The sequence below is a fragment of the Stylophora pistillata genome, chromosome 10 (assembly GCF_964205215.1).
Source record: "Stylophora pistillata chromosome 10, jaStyPist1.2, whole genome shotgun sequence".
NCBI classification, from domain to species: domain Eukaryota; kingdom Metazoa; phylum Cnidaria; class Anthozoa; order Scleractinia; family Pocilloporidae; genus Stylophora; species Stylophora pistillata.
In genome coordinates, this window is record NC_142528.1 from 26,479,857 (window position 1) to 26,499,165 (window position 19,309).

General features: G+C 36.8%; 3 protein-coding genes across 3 annotated transcripts; 1 reads left to right on the plus strand and 2 right to left on the minus strand.

Moving 5' to 3' along the window:
* Window positions 1-157: 157 nt before the first annotated feature.
* LOC111323277 (uncharacterized) lies at window positions 158-4,509 on the minus strand. The gene is made up of 3 exons (XM_022926589.2): window positions 4,327-4,509; window positions 1,604-2,057; window positions 158-746 (listed from the first exon to the last, which is right to left on the minus strand). Exons 1-3 carry the CDS (start codon window positions 4,480-4,482, stop codon window positions 196-198), a joined length of 1,161 nt encoding a protein of 386 aa, XP_022782324.1. The 5' UTR covers window positions 4,483-4,509; the 3' UTR covers window positions 158-195.
* LOC111323279 (SUMO-conjugating enzyme UBC9-B) lies at window positions 4,509-9,538 on the plus strand. Its single transcript, XM_022926591.2, has 7 exons — window positions 4,509-4,642; window positions 4,950-5,013; window positions 5,166-5,185; window positions 6,189-6,261; window positions 7,250-7,359; window positions 8,008-8,087; window positions 8,977-9,538. Exons 1-7 carry the CDS (start codon window positions 4,550-4,552, stop codon window positions 9,044-9,046), a joined length of 510 nt encoding a protein of 169 aa, XP_022782326.2. The 5' UTR covers window positions 4,509-4,549; the 3' UTR covers window positions 9,047-9,538.
* LOC111323278 (endoplasmic reticulum-Golgi intermediate compartment protein 2-like) lies at window positions 9,317-18,626 on the minus strand. The gene is made up of 15 exons (XM_088736792.1): window positions 18,356-18,626; window positions 16,895-17,003; window positions 16,395-16,441; window positions 15,634-15,704; window positions 15,267-15,307; window positions 14,869-14,964; window positions 14,041-14,142; window positions 13,726-13,781; window positions 13,168-13,266; window positions 12,755-12,783; window positions 12,478-12,549; window positions 12,279-12,321; window positions 11,595-11,714; window positions 11,148-11,224; window positions 9,317-10,655 (listed from the first exon to the last, which is right to left on the minus strand). Exons 1-15 carry the CDS (start codon window positions 18,471-18,473, stop codon window positions 10,470-10,472), a joined length of 1,266 nt encoding a protein of 421 aa, XP_088592918.1. The 5' UTR covers window positions 18,474-18,626; the 3' UTR covers window positions 9,317-10,469.
* Window positions 18,627-19,309: the final 683 nt, after the last annotated feature.

Sequence of the window (19,309 nt, forward strand, 5' to 3'; positions counted from 1 at the left end):
CGCAAAAATTGCCATTTCATTTCCCCCCTTGATATAAAATTACCAAAAAGTTGATTTGTTTTTCTTTATACCCCAAATAAATATAGTCTGATCCATTAAAACAGCCACGGTTGCGTACGAAAAAAGGGACACTTCTTTAAGAAAATAAGGGCATTAATAAAAGTAACTTTCCCATTTTTAATGTTCTAAAGATATTCAGACTGGCGTTGAACCGTTGTAAAACGTTTCCCCCGAATTCTTGTCTAACCAGCTGGTGAGTTCAGTTAAGTCCATAACTAAATTATCCACTTTTACCGCCGCTCGTAATTTAGCTGATCGTGAGCGAGGATTGAGATAAACTTCCTCATCGGTGGGATAAATAACTTTCTTGTGAAGCGGTAACCAAGCGCTTGTTTTCGCTTTGCCCGCCACGTTTGTCTTGGATCGCATGTAACTGACTTCAGAATTCGCATCTTTAAAGAAATGTCTTACAAGGGAGTCTTCTAAAGCATGAAATGAAATGACCACCAGCCGCCCGCCGGGACGAAGAAGTTTATGCGCTGCTTTTAGGACGCACTGAAGTTCATTTAGCTCATCATTTACGAGTATGCGCAATGCTTGAAACGTTCTCGTTGCTGGGTGGATGGGTCGGGCAAATCTGTCCGATCGGCTGTGACGCACAGCAGCAGTGACAATGGCTGCTAACTGTCTTGTGAAAAGTATCGGCATCTTTGACCGGGCTTTGACGATTGCTCTTGAAATGCGAACTGAAAACAAAAATAGACGCATGAATTATACGAACATCACTACGGTAGACTGGTCCACGGTACTGGAATTCATTCCAGTTTCTGTGGCATAAACCCACAAAAAGCTAAGATCACCGTCCCCACTGTCACCGGGATTGGTTTTCCTGAAAGTTCACTTTTAACCCATTAACTTTTTAACCCTTAGGCTGACTAGTATCTTATTTCTCCTTAAAATATTACCCCTGAATCAAACATTACGGTCGCGAGAAAAAAAAGGAGATGATGATTGTTAAACAAATTCTCCTTGTCAGCATGTTAGGAAATGCATAGAGAACAGTATGGAGACTATACATACTGATGTTGGGGCATAAAGGGTTAATACTCCGGGTGAAGAGGGAAGCTGTGCAAGAGTAGAGTATCTTGCTCTAGAATTTATAACAGTATATGAAAGTCTTTGCCCAATGGTCTGATTCAAGAGAGCCTTGCATGCAGTGCAGTGTACCATCCCACAGGCCACATTACACTCAAGGTAAGATACTCAGCAATCAAACTAACCAGCCCTCTTATCCAGAGGTTATCCCAACCTCCATAACGTAAAGTGTTGAGGAGTATTGCTACATGAACCACTCCTGGATGCACTTATGTCCAGAAATGCATGCAGAAACAAAAATGGCAGATTTGATGACATTTTGTCAATCAAAGTGAATGTTCATGATTTGACAATTTTGATGAATTTTGGTTAAATTTCTCAAAGTGAAATCAGCTTGGCAGAATTGGAAATTTTGCATTGCTACAGTATTTGTTAGAGTCTCCTATTTTCTAGTACGAAATGGGGTCAGTAGTACCCATATTATTATTAGGAAGTTGTTGCCACTAACCAGCTTCCTTTTCTTGTCCATACTGTCTCAATACAGCTGTAAGTTCTGTCTCGTTGATAGAATTCACCACATCAGCTGCTGTCATCAGCAACCTCTTGCCACCCACTGACTCCAGTGTGGTACCTTTCACTCCCATTCTCATATCTAGAGGACCATCTTTGTAAAATGAAAATCCTCTATCTGGATTGTCAAATTGTATACTCGAGGCACCAACATCAAGAAGGATTCCATTTACAGACTCCTTCTTTACTCGTTGGCTTTTTAAAATCTCAAAGATATTACTATATTTCCCTAATATGGGAATTAATCTTCCTTTGAATTCAGGTCTTTCTGAAAGTATGTTTGCTATTTCTATAGCATCTGGATCTCTGTCGAAGGCATAAACTTTACATTTTGCGCTCGAAAGGATTGCTGCTGTGTGTCCCCCCGATCCAAATGTTGCATCAATAAACACCTAAAATAGTACAAGACAATAAACAATATCATAGCATTAGCCTTCCATGGTTCTTAGTTTATAACATTGAACATCGTCAGAATAATAAAGAATGAACTTAAGAATACACGTTGAGAAAGTGAAGAAGACAGCTCATCTCACTTTTTAAAGTATAAAGGGTGGATTCCATATGTCAGGAAATTCCCAAATTATCAGCATTTCACTGCTTACAGACTGCCCAAGATTTTTCTGATAAATGAAACCTCAAAATTGTAGATATCCCTGATTTGAGAAACAGGTCCTTGGGCTTTGGGTGTAGACCTCTAATTCTAAGGTCCCTTGAGGTAACCACAAGGTAGGGTGTCATTACATTTTTTGTGCCCTTTATTGCCTGGCTTACCTTTAAGTGGCCTACTTGGACAGAAATAAAAGAAAGCTTATGATAGAAGACTCTATTAAATGGGGTCCTAACTAAAGCTGTCTGAATATCAAAGTTCTTTACATCTCATCTCACTTTTTAAGGCATTGAGGGTGGTTTCCATAAGTCAAGAAGCCCAAAAATTGTAAAAATCCCTGATTTGAGAGACAGGTCCTTGGGCTTTGGGTGTAGACCTCTACTTCTGAGGTCCCTTGAGGTAACCACAAGGTAGGGTGTCATTAAATTATTTGTGCCCTTTGGTGTCTGGCTTACCTTTATATATAAAGGTAAGCCAGACAATAAAAGATATACATCGGCGAAACAGGCAGAAGACTAGGTGACCGATTCCGAGAACACCTTCGAGACATGGAAAGGAATGACAAGGACATATCGAAACCAGTCGCTAGACATTTTAATTTACCTAACCATTCTAAGCAACATATGGCAATCTGCCGTCTTTCCTTGCACTTAGGTGGCACGGAAAGCCGTAAAAATCTTGAACAAAAGCTCATCTTTCAAACCGGCAGTCTAAATCCCACAGGGATCAACAAACGCTTTTTATTCTACTAATTTATTCATGTTTTTCTCGTTGCCATGCTCCCACCAATAACGTAGCTCCATTTTCTGCCTTTAATTGCACACAAAACCCACAATTCCTCTATTCACTCCGACGAAGGGCTAACGCTCGAAACGTCAGCTGTTGTAATCATTATGGTGGCCAATTTACCATTTCAACTTTGTTGATATATCCAAATTATTTCGTTACTCCCACTGACGCAGCCCCAAACAGTTTCTTTCGAAACTATCAGCCTTTACCTTTAAGTGGCCAACTTGGACAGAAATAAAAGAAAGCTTATGAAAGAAGACACTATTAAATGGGGTCATAACTAAACCTGTCTGAATATCAAAGTTCTTTACATCCCATCTCACTTTTTAAAGCATTGAGGGTGGTTTCCATAAGTCAAGAAGCCCCAAAATTGTAGAAATCCCTGATTTGAGAAACAGGTCCTTGGGCTTTGGGTGTAGACCTCTAATTCTAAGGTCCATTGAGGTAACCACAAGGTGGGAAGTCATTCAATTATTCGTGCCCTTTATTGTCTGGCTTGCCTTTAAGTGGCCAACTTGGACAGAAATAGGAGAAAGCTAATGATAGAAGACACTTTAAAAGGGGTCCTAACTAAACCTGTCTGAATATCAAAGTTCTTTCCTTGGTGCTAATGTTTTGAAAGAATTGAATTTTTTTGTGTTTTTTTTTTTCCAAGATAAAAAATTTGTTTCTTTCCTTTAATCCCAAAGGGTGAGCATGGCATGGCATTTGTCAACCACTACAAAGTGCAGCAATAAAATAACGCAAGACAGGGACATGTGAAGAAGGTCATTTAAGTACAGATTCCCTTTACAAAGCAGAAAATTTTGTTTGAAAGACACATGCAACAACCAGGAAAAAAATCTAAACAAGCTAAGGACTTCGAATTCAATCGTCAGTTGCAGTATCTTATATATAATTATCTACTTGTACAAACTCAAATACCGTTGTCATGGTGTAAAAGTTTACTTCAATAAAATAGTGGATTAAGTATAATGATAATGGCAAAAGTTAAATCTAGATCTTATCAGATGACGTAAACAATAACTACGAATTTTTTCATATCAAAATTGCAAATTCTGCAGAAATTGCTTTATTTCCGCGAGGTAAGGTAACTTTGTAGGGGCTAAATTTGAAGCCAAAGCCAGTGAAAGAGCATCAAAAGATACATCATTAAAAATTACGAGAAACCTTATCCAAACCCGAGGGCAACAGAATTGATGTGATTTCAAGGAAAATCGAAACTCGAAACCCCCCAAGCTTAAAAAAGAATAAAGACGACTTACTTGTCCGTCACGGGGTGCAAGAAAGCTGAGACATTCTTTCAACATCACAGGCACATGAACAGTGTGTGAATCACCTTGAGTACAAAAGTATCGCAATGTCTGAGAAGGAAATAAACACAGACTTCTAGCGCAAAACAACAGAGAGCCCGCCGCCATTATTGTTTTACAATTCTTATGCGTAATACCACTGACCAATAGTGGTTTCAAGCGCGCTCATTTCAAAATGGCGGCTGCGAGACCGCATTCAGCTCAACATGTCGATCCAGTGGAAAGACTGAAAGAGGAGTATAAGGCGTGGAAACATAGTCATCCCAAGGCTTGTTCTTTAATTTATATTCTGTTTCAATGCATAGAGAGAAAATCGATGTAGTTTTTAGAAGGCCACGTGTAAAGCTATTCAATTGTCATGTATACAGTATAATTCCTGTATAAGAGAAGAAGGATTTGTGCAGTTGCCACCGGAACCACCGTTTGCTCCCCTCTCCTCAGCCCCCCCCCCCCCCACCCCCAACACATGACCGATTGATTATGCTATTTTAAATAGGCTGTATTATGATTTGAATTATAGTATGCTGTAACGCCATTCCTCATGATCAACACTCAGTCTATTTCTTCATATTCAGGACTTCATTGCTAATCCTGTGGAGAAGGATGGAGGAGAAACTGACTGGCTAACCTGGAGATGTGGTGAGATTTTACAAAATTAAGTTACAAAATTCTAATTTTTTCGCCATTCATCATTTTTGGAAACTTTCTTGAAATTAAATGATTAAGTTAGTGATCTGATATTTTCTTTGAACCCTGATTTTAAAAAACTTGATTGTTCTTTTTTCCCACAGCCATTCCAGGACCAAAAAAGGTATAAGTGATGTATACATACAATTTGTGCTAATAAATTAAATTACCCTCAGTGTCAATTCACCTTCAATTGACTTTAAATTAGCAGAGAGAGAGATGTCACTTAAGCTGGGTACCTTTTCATATAAGCAATAGACTGCACTTTCTGTCAGTTTGCCAGTATATTAACCTACTGGAGAAAAGTTTGTTAACCCTTTCACTCTTGAGATCTCGATAGTAATTCTCCTTAGTGTCTGCCATACAATTCTTATGATATTAATTCAGAGAATTTAGCATTGGATCAACTACTAATCTGTCAGTATATATTTTTCTTGATTCTCATCACTTGTCTGCTTGATATTGTGTCCACATTGTAAGGAGAAATTCTTTCTTGGTTACTCATGGAAGTTAAAGGGTTTTAACCAGTGTGCTCCCAAGATCTCAAGTGAGTAATTGGGCCATTAAACTTATAGAAAGTGCAGTGTATCACTAATTTATAAAATAAACTTCACCTTCAGTTTTCTTTGGATTTACTGGTGCAGTAGACAATGGGTGTTTGACCAATCAGGGTACTTTTAGTATCTCTGTTATTTCATAGATACATTTGACGAGTGCTCTAAGCTGAGACCACTTTGATTGCCTTAAAACTTGAGAAAAATTTTGTGTCTAAATTTTCAGGGAAAGTTGCTAATTTGACAACCTGTTTTCAGCAGTTTTGTAGCAATTTTTTATGATCTAAACACTTTTATAAAGTAGAGTTTTAGATATAAATATCTATTTTTTTTGAAGGGGAGTGGACCTATTATAAAGTAGTTTTTTAATGGTTGTTAATTGACAACTTTGAAAAAGGTTGAGCTTGGAGTGCTCCCAGTGTTCTACTCATCCTAGATTGTGTGTAGTGAATAAAAATTGAAAAATACTTCATGTGGCTTGCTCTTACTCACACTGATTGAGTTAAGTGGCATTGCCAAGTTTATTTGAAATATGAATTTGTTAATGGTAGCTATAATTATTCTTTAAATTAGACAATGTGGGAAGGTGGTATGTACAAGCTAGGGCTGTCATTTCCTCAAGACTATCCATTCTCTCCGCCTAACTGTAAGTAAATTCAACGAACATTTTCCCTTCATTGTTCATTTTCATGCATATATATGAACTTCAAAGCAAATTTCAAGGTCAAAATGGTTTCAAACTAGTGGGATTTGTATTTCCCTTTAGTTTGAGATACATGACTAAAATAAAGGACACTAAACTTAGTTTGAATTTATTTTAGCTTGAAATTATAATAAATTAAAAGTACAGTATACCTTATTGTGAGCAATTAAGTTTTAAGTGCATTAACATATGGTTTGGTCTGTCTATACAATGTAGCCCTTATTTCATAACACAGCAAGAAAGTACAAAAATATATAGTCTACAAACAGGCTCTCATTGGAACTGCTGCATGAGGGCTTTGCAAGACAAGCTAGTGTTTGTAGTTTGTATTTTATTGTAATCAGACGTGACATGACACTTAGCATAATGACGCACTACCCACAAATAGCAGAGCTAGTCTTGGCGGATAGTGTGTAGACGCTAAAACATCTAAAATAAAATTCGGCTCAACAAAAGATTCAATAAATATACAAGAAACAGAAATTAAATATTAAATCAGTAATAAAAGCACAAATGATAGTATGAGATAAAAATACAGAAACAGAAACACATGACAATAAATAGAAGAATACACATCAAGTTGTACACTACTATTAACTGGATTTAACTTTCGACTCATCATTGATTATTGGTTCTACGTCAACATAACTATCCTGAATTTGAAGATTTTTAAATAATATTGCTGGTGGGAGGAGGGCAAAGGAGTCTGGTCTCATTTTGCATGTCGACACACCCCTTAAACACCTTCCATTGGGAAGTGAGATAGGTAGCATGTCGACACACCCTTATACACCTTCCACTCGGAAGTGAGATAGGTAGCAGGATTTCTGTTCACTCAGTGGACTAAGAACTATGGAGGATGCCTGAGTGCATTGGAAAGAATGTTATAATTAAAATCAACAGTATGAGTATCTACATAATTGCTTGGTAGGTGTGTTCAATCCTGTGATCTTGCATCCAAATGTGTTTCCATCTGGTAAAGTTTCCTTGTCCCTGATTGACAAGAATAAAGGTTGGAAGCCACAAATTACCACCAAAGAGGTACACTGCGATTTAAAAGTTGAAAATAAATACAATTTGTGGTGAAATTCTTCTGGGCCATGAAAACAGTTTCATATTAAATAATGAATCACTTCCATGGGTTTCCACATGCGTGAGTTGGCTAAGAACATGGAAGTCAATTTCATTTTCCCACTCTTCAAACTATATTGAGATAAGATAAAACTTACCGTCATTATTTTTTCAAGTTCCTCTATTGACTTACCATTCCTATTTTAACACCATTTACATCTTAACATCAGTTTACTGGTACACATTCTCCACACTGCTCTCTATACCTTTCCCAAGGTGCTGACGTGGAGAATTTGTTTATAATCCAGATCTTCTTAATTTTCTTTTTATTATTCTTGTGATCTTTGTGATTGATTCTGGGAGAAGTTAGATGTGCTTTACTCTTAGGGGCAACAGATTAAAACAGTTCATCTTTTTCATGTAAAATTATCAGACACTGAAAGGGTGGGGTTGTACCAAAGAGCAGAATAGTGTGACAAAGGGTAACAAGCGACAAGTCTGATATAATTATACTTAGCTACCCCAAAGTTGGAATTGATCTATGGAGACCTCTGGGTTTGGAGCAAAGTGTGTGATTCAAGTGATTGTGGTGTCATGTAAATGTTATTACCCATTCAGGTGCTTCTTGGAATTCACTTGTTGCTCAGTGAACCTAACTTCAATGAGCCAGCACAGGCTGAAGCGTATGTAGTGTATAGGTTAGTTTGATCATCATATTTCAACTTAAGGGAACACATAGAAGGTTGCTTGGGTTTATTAAGCCCTTGGTGACAGTTTTTGTTCAGGGTATTGTCAAGTCCCAGAGAAATGTTATTTAATTTATTAGATTTGCCAACAGGCAGGGACACCACAACAGCTTGTGCCAATGTTACTGTGGGCCCAGTAAACCCACCCATCCCACTCCAGGGGAGGACATCCACCACGCAGTAATCTCATGCATGGGAAATTAACGTCTCCTACCCCTAACCCTGCAGGAGACGGGACCTCCAATTATTCGTCCCTATCCAAGAAGACTAGAATACCTAACCATTTCTTGATGTTATAGAAAGGTAGCATATTCTCCTCATTTTTATTTTAAGACCTTGAGTGTTGGTCCGGCCGGGGCTCGAACCCTTGACCTCCCGCACAACAGTCCAGCGCTCTATCCATTGAACTAACTGGGAGGTGGTTTATTGTTTTATTGTTCAGCTACGTTACATATTTTGATGTACAAGCTATTTGAAATGTCAAGACCAAGTTGTCTAGTAATCTATCTTTTATCAAGAACCTCAGTTACAAACTTACTTGAGGGCTGGCCTCCCACCTTTAGGCTGTTCTAGGTTAGTGAATTGTAGTGCACTAGTAAAGGTTAAGAAAATCAGCAAGGGAGGGGTGGGTTATGTTGGCCTCGTCCAACCCTTCCTTGTTGTTTTGCTAAGCTGCTGCTATCCCATCATAGACTATTGCATTCTGTTATACTAACTAAACACTTGGAGGACCATCAACTCCTTTCTGCAGTCCCAGAGATAAAAACAAGGTGCATGACATACAGTGGATAAATTACCACATTTCTTTTTTACTGATGGACTCATTTTCTTATTCTTGTAGTCAAAGCAGAATGGAATACGAGGAAAGAGTCAAGAAACAAGCTAAAGAAATGACTGCAAATAGCAACTGAAAAACGATTTTGTTAAGATTTATCATAGTAGATACTGCATGAAGATTGTACACACAAGGCATATGGAAAAGCTGCTATCAATCCAGACAGCAAGGCTTATGAATTTGATTGTCTAGCATAGGGTCTAAACAATCCAGAGTGTGGTCAAAAGTGGCAGTGCCCCAAGGAAGGGCCTTATACTGAGGGCCCCTTTCCCCCTCAGGGTGGGGGGGGGGGGGTCTGGAGCATGCTTAAAAGATGGTGATGAGGTCTTAAAATGGACTGCAGATCACCAGTGACTGGCTTTTAATGAAATTCCTGTTTAAAGTTAATGAACTAAGTCAATCAAATGCCTCTTTAAAACATAACTAGCAAATACAGTACAGTCTCAATGGCAAATCTTTGAATCTTGAGCTTTGAACAGTTTTGTGTACATGTCATTTGTGAAAATACTTACTGGCTAGAGGTTTATTTACACAAGGATGGATGAAATAAAGTTTACATCTGACAGAATATTGTTTATTATGCTGCACTGCTCCTTAAGGCCCCATTATCATATCATCAATATCTTTCAAATTTACAAATAACTGTCATAGCTTTGCACTGAATTTCTTAGAGGAAGTAAACCTCAGACGGAAACTCCAGATAAACTCATCTTCTAACTTCTTCATTTCTTGGAAAAAGGACTTAAGATATCCTTGTTTTAACATTCATTCCGTTTCCTCTTTAAAAGTGTTAATATCCCTGAAGGGAGCTCCCTTCCAAAAGTAAACATGGCTAATTTCGTCCCTTTTAGTGATTTTAGATTGATTGTGACATTTTTTGTTCAAATAATAGTGGTGTTGACCTTTCTTGGTACCTTTGTTGGGGGTTGTAATCTAGACCACAAATTCGTTTTTGGTGAAGAATTGTTACATGCACCTCAAAGGGGTGAAAATAAATCGATAAATAAAACATCATTGAGATAATAAAAAACCGAAAACATCTTTAACACCTTTTTAAGCACAGTGTTAGTGACTAATGAGAATCCCCCAGTCAAGCAGATTTCAGTTTTCTTTTAATTCTTTCCAAAGGTTTAAAATGCACTTAAAACCCGAAAAATAGATACCAGAATATTCACATTCTGATACAAATTTAAAGATGGGTAATAAAGCAGTGGTATTCCAGTACAAAACAGACTCAGAGAGGAATTAAGGGGTAGGTTCCCAAAGAAACTGGTGCTGTATCAGTGGGGGAGTGTAACAACGTAATTATGGTTTCATCAACCAAAATTATAAAGTAAGAAAGGGCATGGGGTATGTTAGGATGTGAAAATGGAGTTCATTTTCTACAAAGCCTTGTGAAAGTCGTGGGGAATGAAGGCAGGAATTTTCAAAGTTTTCATCAAACTGAAGGAGGATAAGAATCTTAATTTTCATAAATTTTTAAAATCAGTCTACTTGTATCATGTTATCACTGAGGATTGGTCTGCTTGCACAACATTTGCTGGTGGAACAACACTAACACTTGGATCTACTCCTTCAGGGGAAAAGCTGACAACAGGCTCTTGGCTCTGTGGTGGTTGTTGAGATGTTACGCCATTTGGTTGGACTACAGTGGTCCCAGGAGGAATCTGTGACATTGTGAGGGGCTGAAACAAATGATAACAACACATAAAACAGTCAATAGTTAAAAACTCTCACCACTGGACAGTAAAGATCACTTGATTTAAATATCCTCTTAAATGTTTCTAAAATGTTTTCTTTATAAGCAGTAAGAGCCAAATGGTATGATTCATTGAACAGATGTGTTGGAATAAAAGATTACATCTGGACACAGTAGTTCAAAGAGAGCATAATGCAATCCAACCAACAAATAGACAGCAATCCAACAGATGTGTGTTCACAAAATGCAGTGCACCATCCACCAGATAAGGATTTAGCCAGTGGATAGCATCGTCCACTCTTCAAACAACCAGGGCCTGGAGTTGCATTTTTAAGATAAGCTTAGTCTATTATAATTGTTAAAATCAACACCAAACAATTATTCTAAAGCTGTAGATTTCAAATAAAGCTTTCTCCATGGGCAATGATTAAAAAGAAAAAATTGTCGACGTACATGTGCCACTGTACTTAATGGTTACCTTTTCCTCTTTTTTCTTCAACTGAAACTGGCAAGTTATTACATCAAACAAGAAACCAATGAGAGAGTGCATCATTCCTGGAACAAAAAGTGTAAGTTATTAGGTAGCAAGCTTGGGAGAAAAATTTAATTCTGATGAGATACTTTTTAATCTATAACCCTTCCACATACAAGGCAAACTTTGCCTTAAATTGATGACTTCAGTAGAACAAAGTGTTTAAATTGTAAATGAAGTCAACAGATCTGCCAGTTACTTTAACAAAACCTTAGTATTTAAGAGTTTGTAACATTTTGATTACAAGGACTGGTGTGACACAACAATAAACAGATCAAATTTTCACCAGAATGTGTGAAACACAAAAAATAAATGATCTATTATCACACCTTGAGTAAAGAAGTACAAAAAAAGGTCTTCTGGTAATAAAGAAGTAATAGTGAAAGTCCCTACCTGAAGTGGCAAATATGCCTCCTACAATCCCACAAAGACGCACCAAGAAACCCCAGAAAGATCTGCGATGACTTTCAACTCGAACCATTAATGATGACATGTCATATTTAAAGAATATTCCTTGAGAAACAAAAACATGGACCATCAAGACAAAGCTACTTCCTCTCCAACAATATAAATTATAATAACAATAGAAAGAGGGTCATTATCTCAAAATAATATCTTAATGAATGAATTGTTAACAGTCATCTGGGTTGCCCAGTTTGGTGAAGCAAATGACTTTTTTTTAATGCTGGTAACAATTGATGTAAGAACAGAGGAATAAAGAATTTATTAGCAATAAATTCTTTATTATTATGTTCAAGAAGAACATTCTTCTTGAACATAATTTAACAAAATGACTGGTCAGCAAAGGTGAATTTAAATAACATAGGTATTTGAAAAATCCAATGGACTATTTAGCTATTCATCAGAGGTTAAATCTGACAGAAGTAATATGGGGAAGACATTCTGGGAATTTGGTATTATGGTGAATGCTTAAGAAGGGCTGGCTGCTCAAATGGGGGGCATCCAATTCAGAGTTTTGGCTGATCAACTCATTACCTTTCTCAATGTACATGATTTTGACATACTTTGTGTATGAGACAGAAAGGAGAGAAGGTACAATAACAAAAAAGTTCATACCTGAAATTCCATGGCTTCCAGCCTCATGATTTATTTCTCGGATCTGAAATTAATGTAACATACACTGATTACTTCAGTGTGCCATAATGGGACATTGTGGAATGTGGGTGTGCTACAATGGGACATAGAACAGTCACCTTTGCTTAGCAAAATTGAGATGAACTTGCTTCAGAATAATGTCTGCACAGAAGTCACTTACCCTCTGTGTTACTGAGTATTGGTTTGTCTTTGTAACCTGACCATTGAGTGATTTGATCGAGGTTGGTACAATCTGTTTAGTACAGAATTAAACATACTGATTACTGGACCTCATGGTTATTACAAGCTACTATACAATAGCTCTCTAATTAGTGCATTCCATTTCAGTGTTTTTGAACCTGTTCACAACAGTAGCACTGTCTTGTACATGCACACTTATAAATGGATATCTTTGTCACAGAAATCAACCTTGTAAAACTAAACTTTTGAACACTTACCTTAATGTAATATTGGTACATTTGCAATTCTGAATGTAGAGAGAAAAAATAGGCTTAACAGGTATTCTTATAAATGCCAATCTGGTTATATTTCCCTTTTGAGAGAACGGGCAAGTGCTATTGAGAACCCAAAAAACATTCTTGCCAGCATATATTAATGTTGTTGATCCCATCCAGTTCTGCAACAATTACAGGCTAGCCAATACTTTTAGATTAATTCATTAAACTGCATGATAAAATAACTGAACCCATGCATAATAAGGAAAAAACAGGAAAAGGGTTTCCTATTTTGGGCATGGTAAACATGAATACAATTGCATTCACAGCTCATGTTTCTATTTGTTTGTTGATTTCTCACTTTCAGCATATAAAATAGCTTGCTTAAATAAAAAAAGAAGAAAAAATTAACATACTTTTGTCTGTTGTAACAAGATCTCCGTCAAGTGGGTTTATATAACCAGCTGCCCAAGGGCCAAAGGAGAGGGCATCGATCCTATGTGAATAGTTATATGCTGCAAGGAAATTAACCAAGATCACAGTGTTATCAAAGCACTTCCAATAGCACGCAGGCTAAACATTTATAGCCAAGCGACCATGCACTTAAGTTAATTCACTAAGTTTACAACATTACTCTCCTATTATCACAGGTATGTGACAGGTTCCACAGGCAGTTGAAGTGAAGTGAATTCTGACTTCTGATTGGCTAATGATACTACTAATTCCCAGTAAAAATGGAAAAAAAAAAGCTCTTGGCAATATGCAGCCATCTAGATCTCTGTCATTTTTGTTCAGTCACCCTTATTCATGTACACAAGATTAATTGTATCCATGAGCATCCACTTTTTCTTTCCATTCTTTCAAACTGGTCACCATGTGCATCGACATGCCAAGGAGAGAAAGCGAACCATAGCACTTAAGATGGTGCCTCATCACATGTCAGAACACAGCAATTCCTTGAAGTAGATACTTACATTCCGATGGCACGAAAGCACTCAGATGGGCATGTCCTCTGGGATGATAAATGGACCTTAAAGAAAATAAAAATTAACACTCTTTAGAGAAGAAATGGTTTGAGTTTTATTCATGTAGGATTAAATTTCATTTGACATGCTCTGATTTATTGAAAAAGGAACTGAGGAGCTATCCTCCAGGGTTGTAACTGAGAAAAGAAGATGCCAGTTTACTAACTGGTGAGCAATACCGTAAAGAATAATTACAACATAATCAATACTAATAAATTTGTGAAAATGCAATTGAAATGAGAGGATAATTAATGCCATGCTTACTTGCCAGCTGTAATGTGAAAATTTCCAGCCACTTTGTTGACCTCAAAGGAGCCATGGACTCGACAAGCATCATGGGGTTTATCTTGTTTGTCTCCCTCCTTTCTGTAAGGTGAATAAAAATAAAAATCTGAATGACAAAAAATACAATTCCACTGAGAAGCTAGGTTGAAACTTTGTTAACACAGTAAGTGAAATTTATTGATTTAATGAATTTTTGGCACATTCTATCTGCCTTTACTTTTAGTTAACCATCTATTGATTTTACTCTCAAGTGTTTCACAGTTTTAATTCAAAGACTACATGAAGTGTTGTATCATCAAACATGTAGGATTTATCATTACTGAATGTTATTTTCACTACTTCCATAAACAACTAAATTTCTTCTCAATGACTGAGGCCCAGTTCAGATGTCATGCTCCTGCAGTGTCACCCTCAATTCAGAAATAAAGTTTGCAAAATCATGGCATCTGAATTAACCTTTTTAATTAAGTTCAGCGAGTGATTAGGTCCAACAAGCTCTGCAGCCCTACACAACTCTGGTGTCTCTGCTGAGACAAGCAAAATTCATAAATTATGCAAAGTATTTTTGTTGGATTGTACTCTCAAAGGAAGTTATGAGAATTAATTGGTACATTGCTTCAGTAAATCCTGAATTTCATTATGACTCTAGCCCAAAGTCTGAATCACAGTTGTGTTTCTACTGTGCTAAAGACAAACCTATAGCTAATTGCAATTATGTTCAAGCATATGGCAGAAGCACAACTTCTGAACTGAGCCTTAGTTAACCAATGAAAATAGTAAAAAAAAGTAAAGCTTCAACTTTCAGACCTTTTTGGCATGTAGGTGGGTCCATTATTGTTAAATTCCTCAAGGACCTTCAGCGCTCTGTAGCCCTCCACAAATGCATGCATATGTCGAAACATTCTGAAATAAATCACAAAAAGGAAACTTTACAATTGCTTGTCAGTATTCTAGGCCATGATTAAATCTTACTTTAAAAAAATTTAAACCACTGATAGAATTTTTGATTTTTTTTTTTTGCAGATTCAGTATGAAATCGAAAAATAATTTCAAAATAAACTGGTTTAATAAAATTTTCAGCCATTTCAAGAGTTTTCCAACACCTAAGTCATAAATTGTAGTTCAGATCTCCACAAAAAAAAATCAGATATCAGCAAATAAAAATAATTTTTGCCAAATCAACCTAGCATATACAACAAAGTTACCTCAACCATGTCATTTGCTCCTCAGTTAGTTCAAAGTAAGTCTGTAAAGTAAGAGATGACATTTACTATAATTATTTGATGTACAATCAGCAGTTCACCGTAATCCAATTGTATTCCTGGGTGGAGAGAGTCACTGAGGGAGTGAAGTGTTTTACTGAAAGACCAAGCCAAGATTGGGTCTGGGTCCCCTGTGTCTCAACTCAGAGTTCAGACTCTTAGGCCACAGCCTCTCCCCTGCATATCAAACTTGTACATGGAGCAGATTCATGAGTATCATGCCTTACATGAGTGACTGCTAACAGTTTGGAATGATACTGGTGTATGTCACTAAACTTCAAAAGAAAAGAATACCAATAAAAAAACTCACAGGTTCTAATGAAAGTTTGTCCCCTAGTTCTAATGAGGAGCCAGATAAATCCAAGACATCTGCTCCAATATCTGAAAAACAACCATAGAAAGATATAACACTATTGTTGGACAAACAGAGAAGCAAGGAGAACCAAGTGTTCTTTCAAAATAATATCCATGATGCAGCCCTCTCTAAAGCCCTGACCATAAATTAACCCTTTGCAAGGCCTCACTGAAGAGCACCTTTTGGTGAAGTGGGCTCCCTGTTAAAATGTTGTTATTATTTATTATTATTTATTAAGCCTTTACACCCTGATATCAGAATCCACAATCTTTCCCCACACTTTTCTCTATATAATCCCTATGCCACTGACAAGAAGAATTGGTTAATAATTTAAAGCTCCTTGAAGGTTAATGATCATTTCATTTGTTTCCATGATCTCAATGAATGACTTAGAAAGATTACTGTAAGGAGAAATGAGATGCTAGTTATTCTTAGGTTCTAATGGGTTTACTCTTTCCCCTCCAAAATCTTGATATAAATTCTCCCAATTGTTTTTTATCAATTTCATATCACTTTTCTTGAAGAATTCTGTTACAGCATTGCATCAAACAATATTGACTTCTTGGTATCTCTCTCTTTCTTCTTATTATCTTCATATTTCACAATGTATTAATAATGTCAGGAGAAAGAACTTATTTTTCATTCCTGAGGGTGAAAGTGTCAACAGGCCTAGAATAAGTTATAATTGCATATGAGCTCTTAAATAAATTACTTACCATCGCATCTCATTGCTACTGTCATATCAACATTTATTTGAAGTTTACTGTTGATAAAAAAAAAAGTACAATAAACATAATGGTAAATGTTGTAGTTTGAAATAAATCTCAGGTCAAAATGATTCCAAACCAGCCTAATTCATTTTTCTAGTTTCTTCTTTTTTCGAAAACATCCTAAGGCAATATCTAAAAATCGTATCAATTGCACAAGACATGAAAGACTAAAACAACAAAAATGAAAACCATTAAGGTTTTCTTTATGACCACCGACCAGGGGTGCAGTAAAGTTTGTTGCTCTAAAAAGTCAAGCCTTGAAAGTGGAAGAAAAAAAATCAAAGTTTGGGTCCTTTGATGCAGCCAGTTTCCTGCTCCACTTTTCATTCATATTTTAACCAGGTCACAGCATATTTTGCCCATTCCAGTACCCTAGTATGGTAAAATGGCATGGTGTGGAAATGATAACTATATTACATGTAAAAGATGCTTCATAGAAGACCAACCTATCTGCATCTGTGTCGACTGCATAATCATATTTGGTTTCTACTCCTCTGTAGTACCAGAACTCAGATGTCACAAGAATTCCAATAAATAAGAAAATAATGATGGACACTGCAGGAAAAACATTCAAGAAAAAAAATTTTGTTCATTAGGACTGGAAATGAAAGGGTGAGAATGTCATGGGAAGATAATTTCAAAAGGAAGTATGAGGCAGAACAAGAAAGTACAAAAAAATTTATTCTATGGTTATTAACCCTTGAACTCTCAAGATGTGGTTAGTTCACCCCTCTTGCTGCTACATATTTTCTTGTTAACTTGTACATTAGTTATGAGTAACAGCTTCTACCTGATAAGTTTGAGTATTCTCATAATCCATTTGCTGGATTATGTATGGATATGATTGGGAGAACTTCCATGTCAATCACTTCTGGGAGTGAAAGAGTCAATTAAATCCTAGAATTTCCTACATTCCTAACACAAGACATCACCACAGTGACTGCAATTACTCAATAAACCATTTGAATCTTCTTCACCAGTAGATGAGAATGTTGTCATAGTAAACCAGATATAAACTCTTAACTGTTTTCCATTTTGTGGAGCCCATTTTTCTGAGTGATTTCAGGTAGCAATTGAGATTTACTAGTTATCAACTGAACATCCTTTTCATGAATTGTCAGCATTAAGTGTGTACTGATTGAGTATCTAGATGGACATACAATAACTTAACACCACTCCATAAAGGTAAAACAAGTCTGTATATGAGCCAAGTGGCCCATCAGGCTGGCACTTAAACTCCAGTTTCCGTTGCATGAAGCAACTAGAAGTATTTCTACTTCCCCCCTGGAGAGGATGCTAGTCCATCACAGGGTTATCCCCCAGCATTAAATTTTCCAGGGTGGAACACACCTCTCCATAATAATAATTATTTATAATTATTTTAACTAATTATTTCCTTCTTTCTTTTGGTATTAAAATATATTTAGTTTTTAATTATCTTCCATGTATTCTGCACCTTAAAATATTGAATTCAAACCCCTGAGGAAGGCAGATGAAAACTATTAGAAGCACTTTGTAGACTTCCTTTAAACAACAGTTTCCTTTTCGTGTAATCATATTAATTACAATATAACTACTTCCTCTTGTTTGAAATGTTAATCATTTCAATACCTCCACTAAGCAGACAAAATGATTTTAAATTAGAGCACCACCGAATACAGCAACAGCAATACACAGGATATAATGTTACAAGTTGAAAAAGAGCGCTAAACTTAATTGCTACCATAGTCAACCGTAGAACGTAAGACAGAATGGCATCCACAAATTACTGCAAGCCACGATTACTAATAAACCGCAGGCCCAAGAAAATACGTGTTATTGCATGAAGGTATACACGTATATTGCTTCAGGTAATTAACAATATGAAAGGATACAAATACTTAAAAAATACCTTAAAATTTGCTCACCTGAACCACCACTAGCGGATGTTTCTTGATAATTTTCAGGAACTTTTGGGAAAGCGTCGAGTTCCTTTAAAACTTTTAGAGTTTGTTTTCGATTTCTAGTTGCGCCTACACGACGCATGTTTTCCAAAATTTCGATTTATGAAATAATATTTATGATTTCTGGTATCCCTTTCGCTCCTGTACGGTAGATCTTAAAATTGAAGAACCAATTACAAGCCACAACAACAGTATTTCTCTCTGGAAGACGCCATGTTTATCCACGTGTGAGCATGCTCAGTTAGGGAGGATCCATGATGCAAAGCTGAGTAAAAATAAAATCTGTGATCTGTGGACTACTAGACAGAGGATATGGAGCAAAACCTGACGGTGATGTCAGAATTTGGAGTCAATAAAATCCAGAGCGAAATTTAATTGAGGATCGAAAAACCAAACTTAAGTGATCCATACAGCCTTTCAGGTACCCTTTATAAGAGTTCATCGAAAAGGAAAAACAGGCGTTTAATTCCCTTACCATACCATGCATAAACGATCTACTATGACTTCAAGAGGTGAACAACTCCTAGGGCTTCCAGATGCGCGAACGGGGCGCATTGTGGAGAAGGGCGCTCTTCGGTGAAGGGGGGGGGGGAAGGGGGGGCTTGCTAAAGTCACTGTCAGGGAAAGGAAATGCAGTCTGGGTCTTTAATTTTCTCCTGACTGACGCTCAGATGTAATGAATACTGTTTACAGTGAGCATTTCTTTGGTCGGAAACCCTACAGTGATTTAAAAGGGAAACAAAGGCTTTCAAGGAAAGTTTTATTTCATACCAATTTTTCATCGTGCAACTCAAAACAAAATTCCAGGTGGGAACTTAAAGGGAAAAGTAAGGCTCAACGAAACAAGTTAAACCACGAAAGAAAACGTTGACGTTTTATATTTTTATTTTTTCTCTTCGAGAGGTTTATCAGTAAGCC

What these genes read in the sequence shown, in the direction of transcription:
- LOC111323279 (XM_022926591.2), top strand. Translation starts at nt 4,550, where the DNA reads ATGGCGGCTGCGAGACCGCATTCAGCTCAACATGTCGATCCAGTGGAA. An exon ending in CCATTCCAGGACCAAAAAAG is followed by an intron (nt 5,186 to 6,188) that starts GTATAAGTGATG and finishes TCTTTAAATTAG; the next exon opens with ACAATGTGGGAAGGTGGTAT. An exon ending in TCCATTCTCTCCGCCTAACT is followed by an intron (nt 6,262 to 7,249) that starts GTAAGTAAATTC and finishes ATTGCTTGGTAG; the next exon opens with GTGTGTTCAATCCTGTGATC.
- LOC111323278 (XM_088736792.1), bottom strand. Translation starts at nt 18,473, where the DNA reads ATGCGTCGTGTAGGCGCAACTAGAAATCGAAAACAAACTCTAAAAGTT. An exon ending in TTTCACATTACAGCTGGCAA is followed by an intron (nt 13,782 to 14,040) that starts GTAAGCATGGCA and finishes ATTTTCTTTAAG; the next exon opens with GTCCATTTATCATCCCAGAG. An exon ending in TCTTGTTACAACAGACAAAA is followed by an intron (nt 12,784 to 13,167) that starts GTATGTTAATTT and finishes CTCTACATTCAG; the next exon opens with AATTGCAAATGTACCAATAT.
- LOC111323277 (XM_022926589.2), bottom strand. Translation starts at nt 4,482, where the DNA reads ATGGCGGCGGGCTCTCTGTTGTTTTGCGCTAGAAGTCTGTGTTTATTT. An exon ending in TTGCACCCCGTGACGGACAA is followed by an intron (nt 2,058 to 4,326) that starts GTAAGTCGTCTT and finishes GTACTATTTTAG; the next exon opens with GTGTTTATTGATGCAACATT. An exon ending in TGGACAAGAAAAGGAAGCTG is followed by an intron (nt 747 to 1,603) that starts GTTAGTGGCAAC and finishes TTTTGTTTTCAG; the next exon opens with TTCGCATTTCAAGAGCAATC.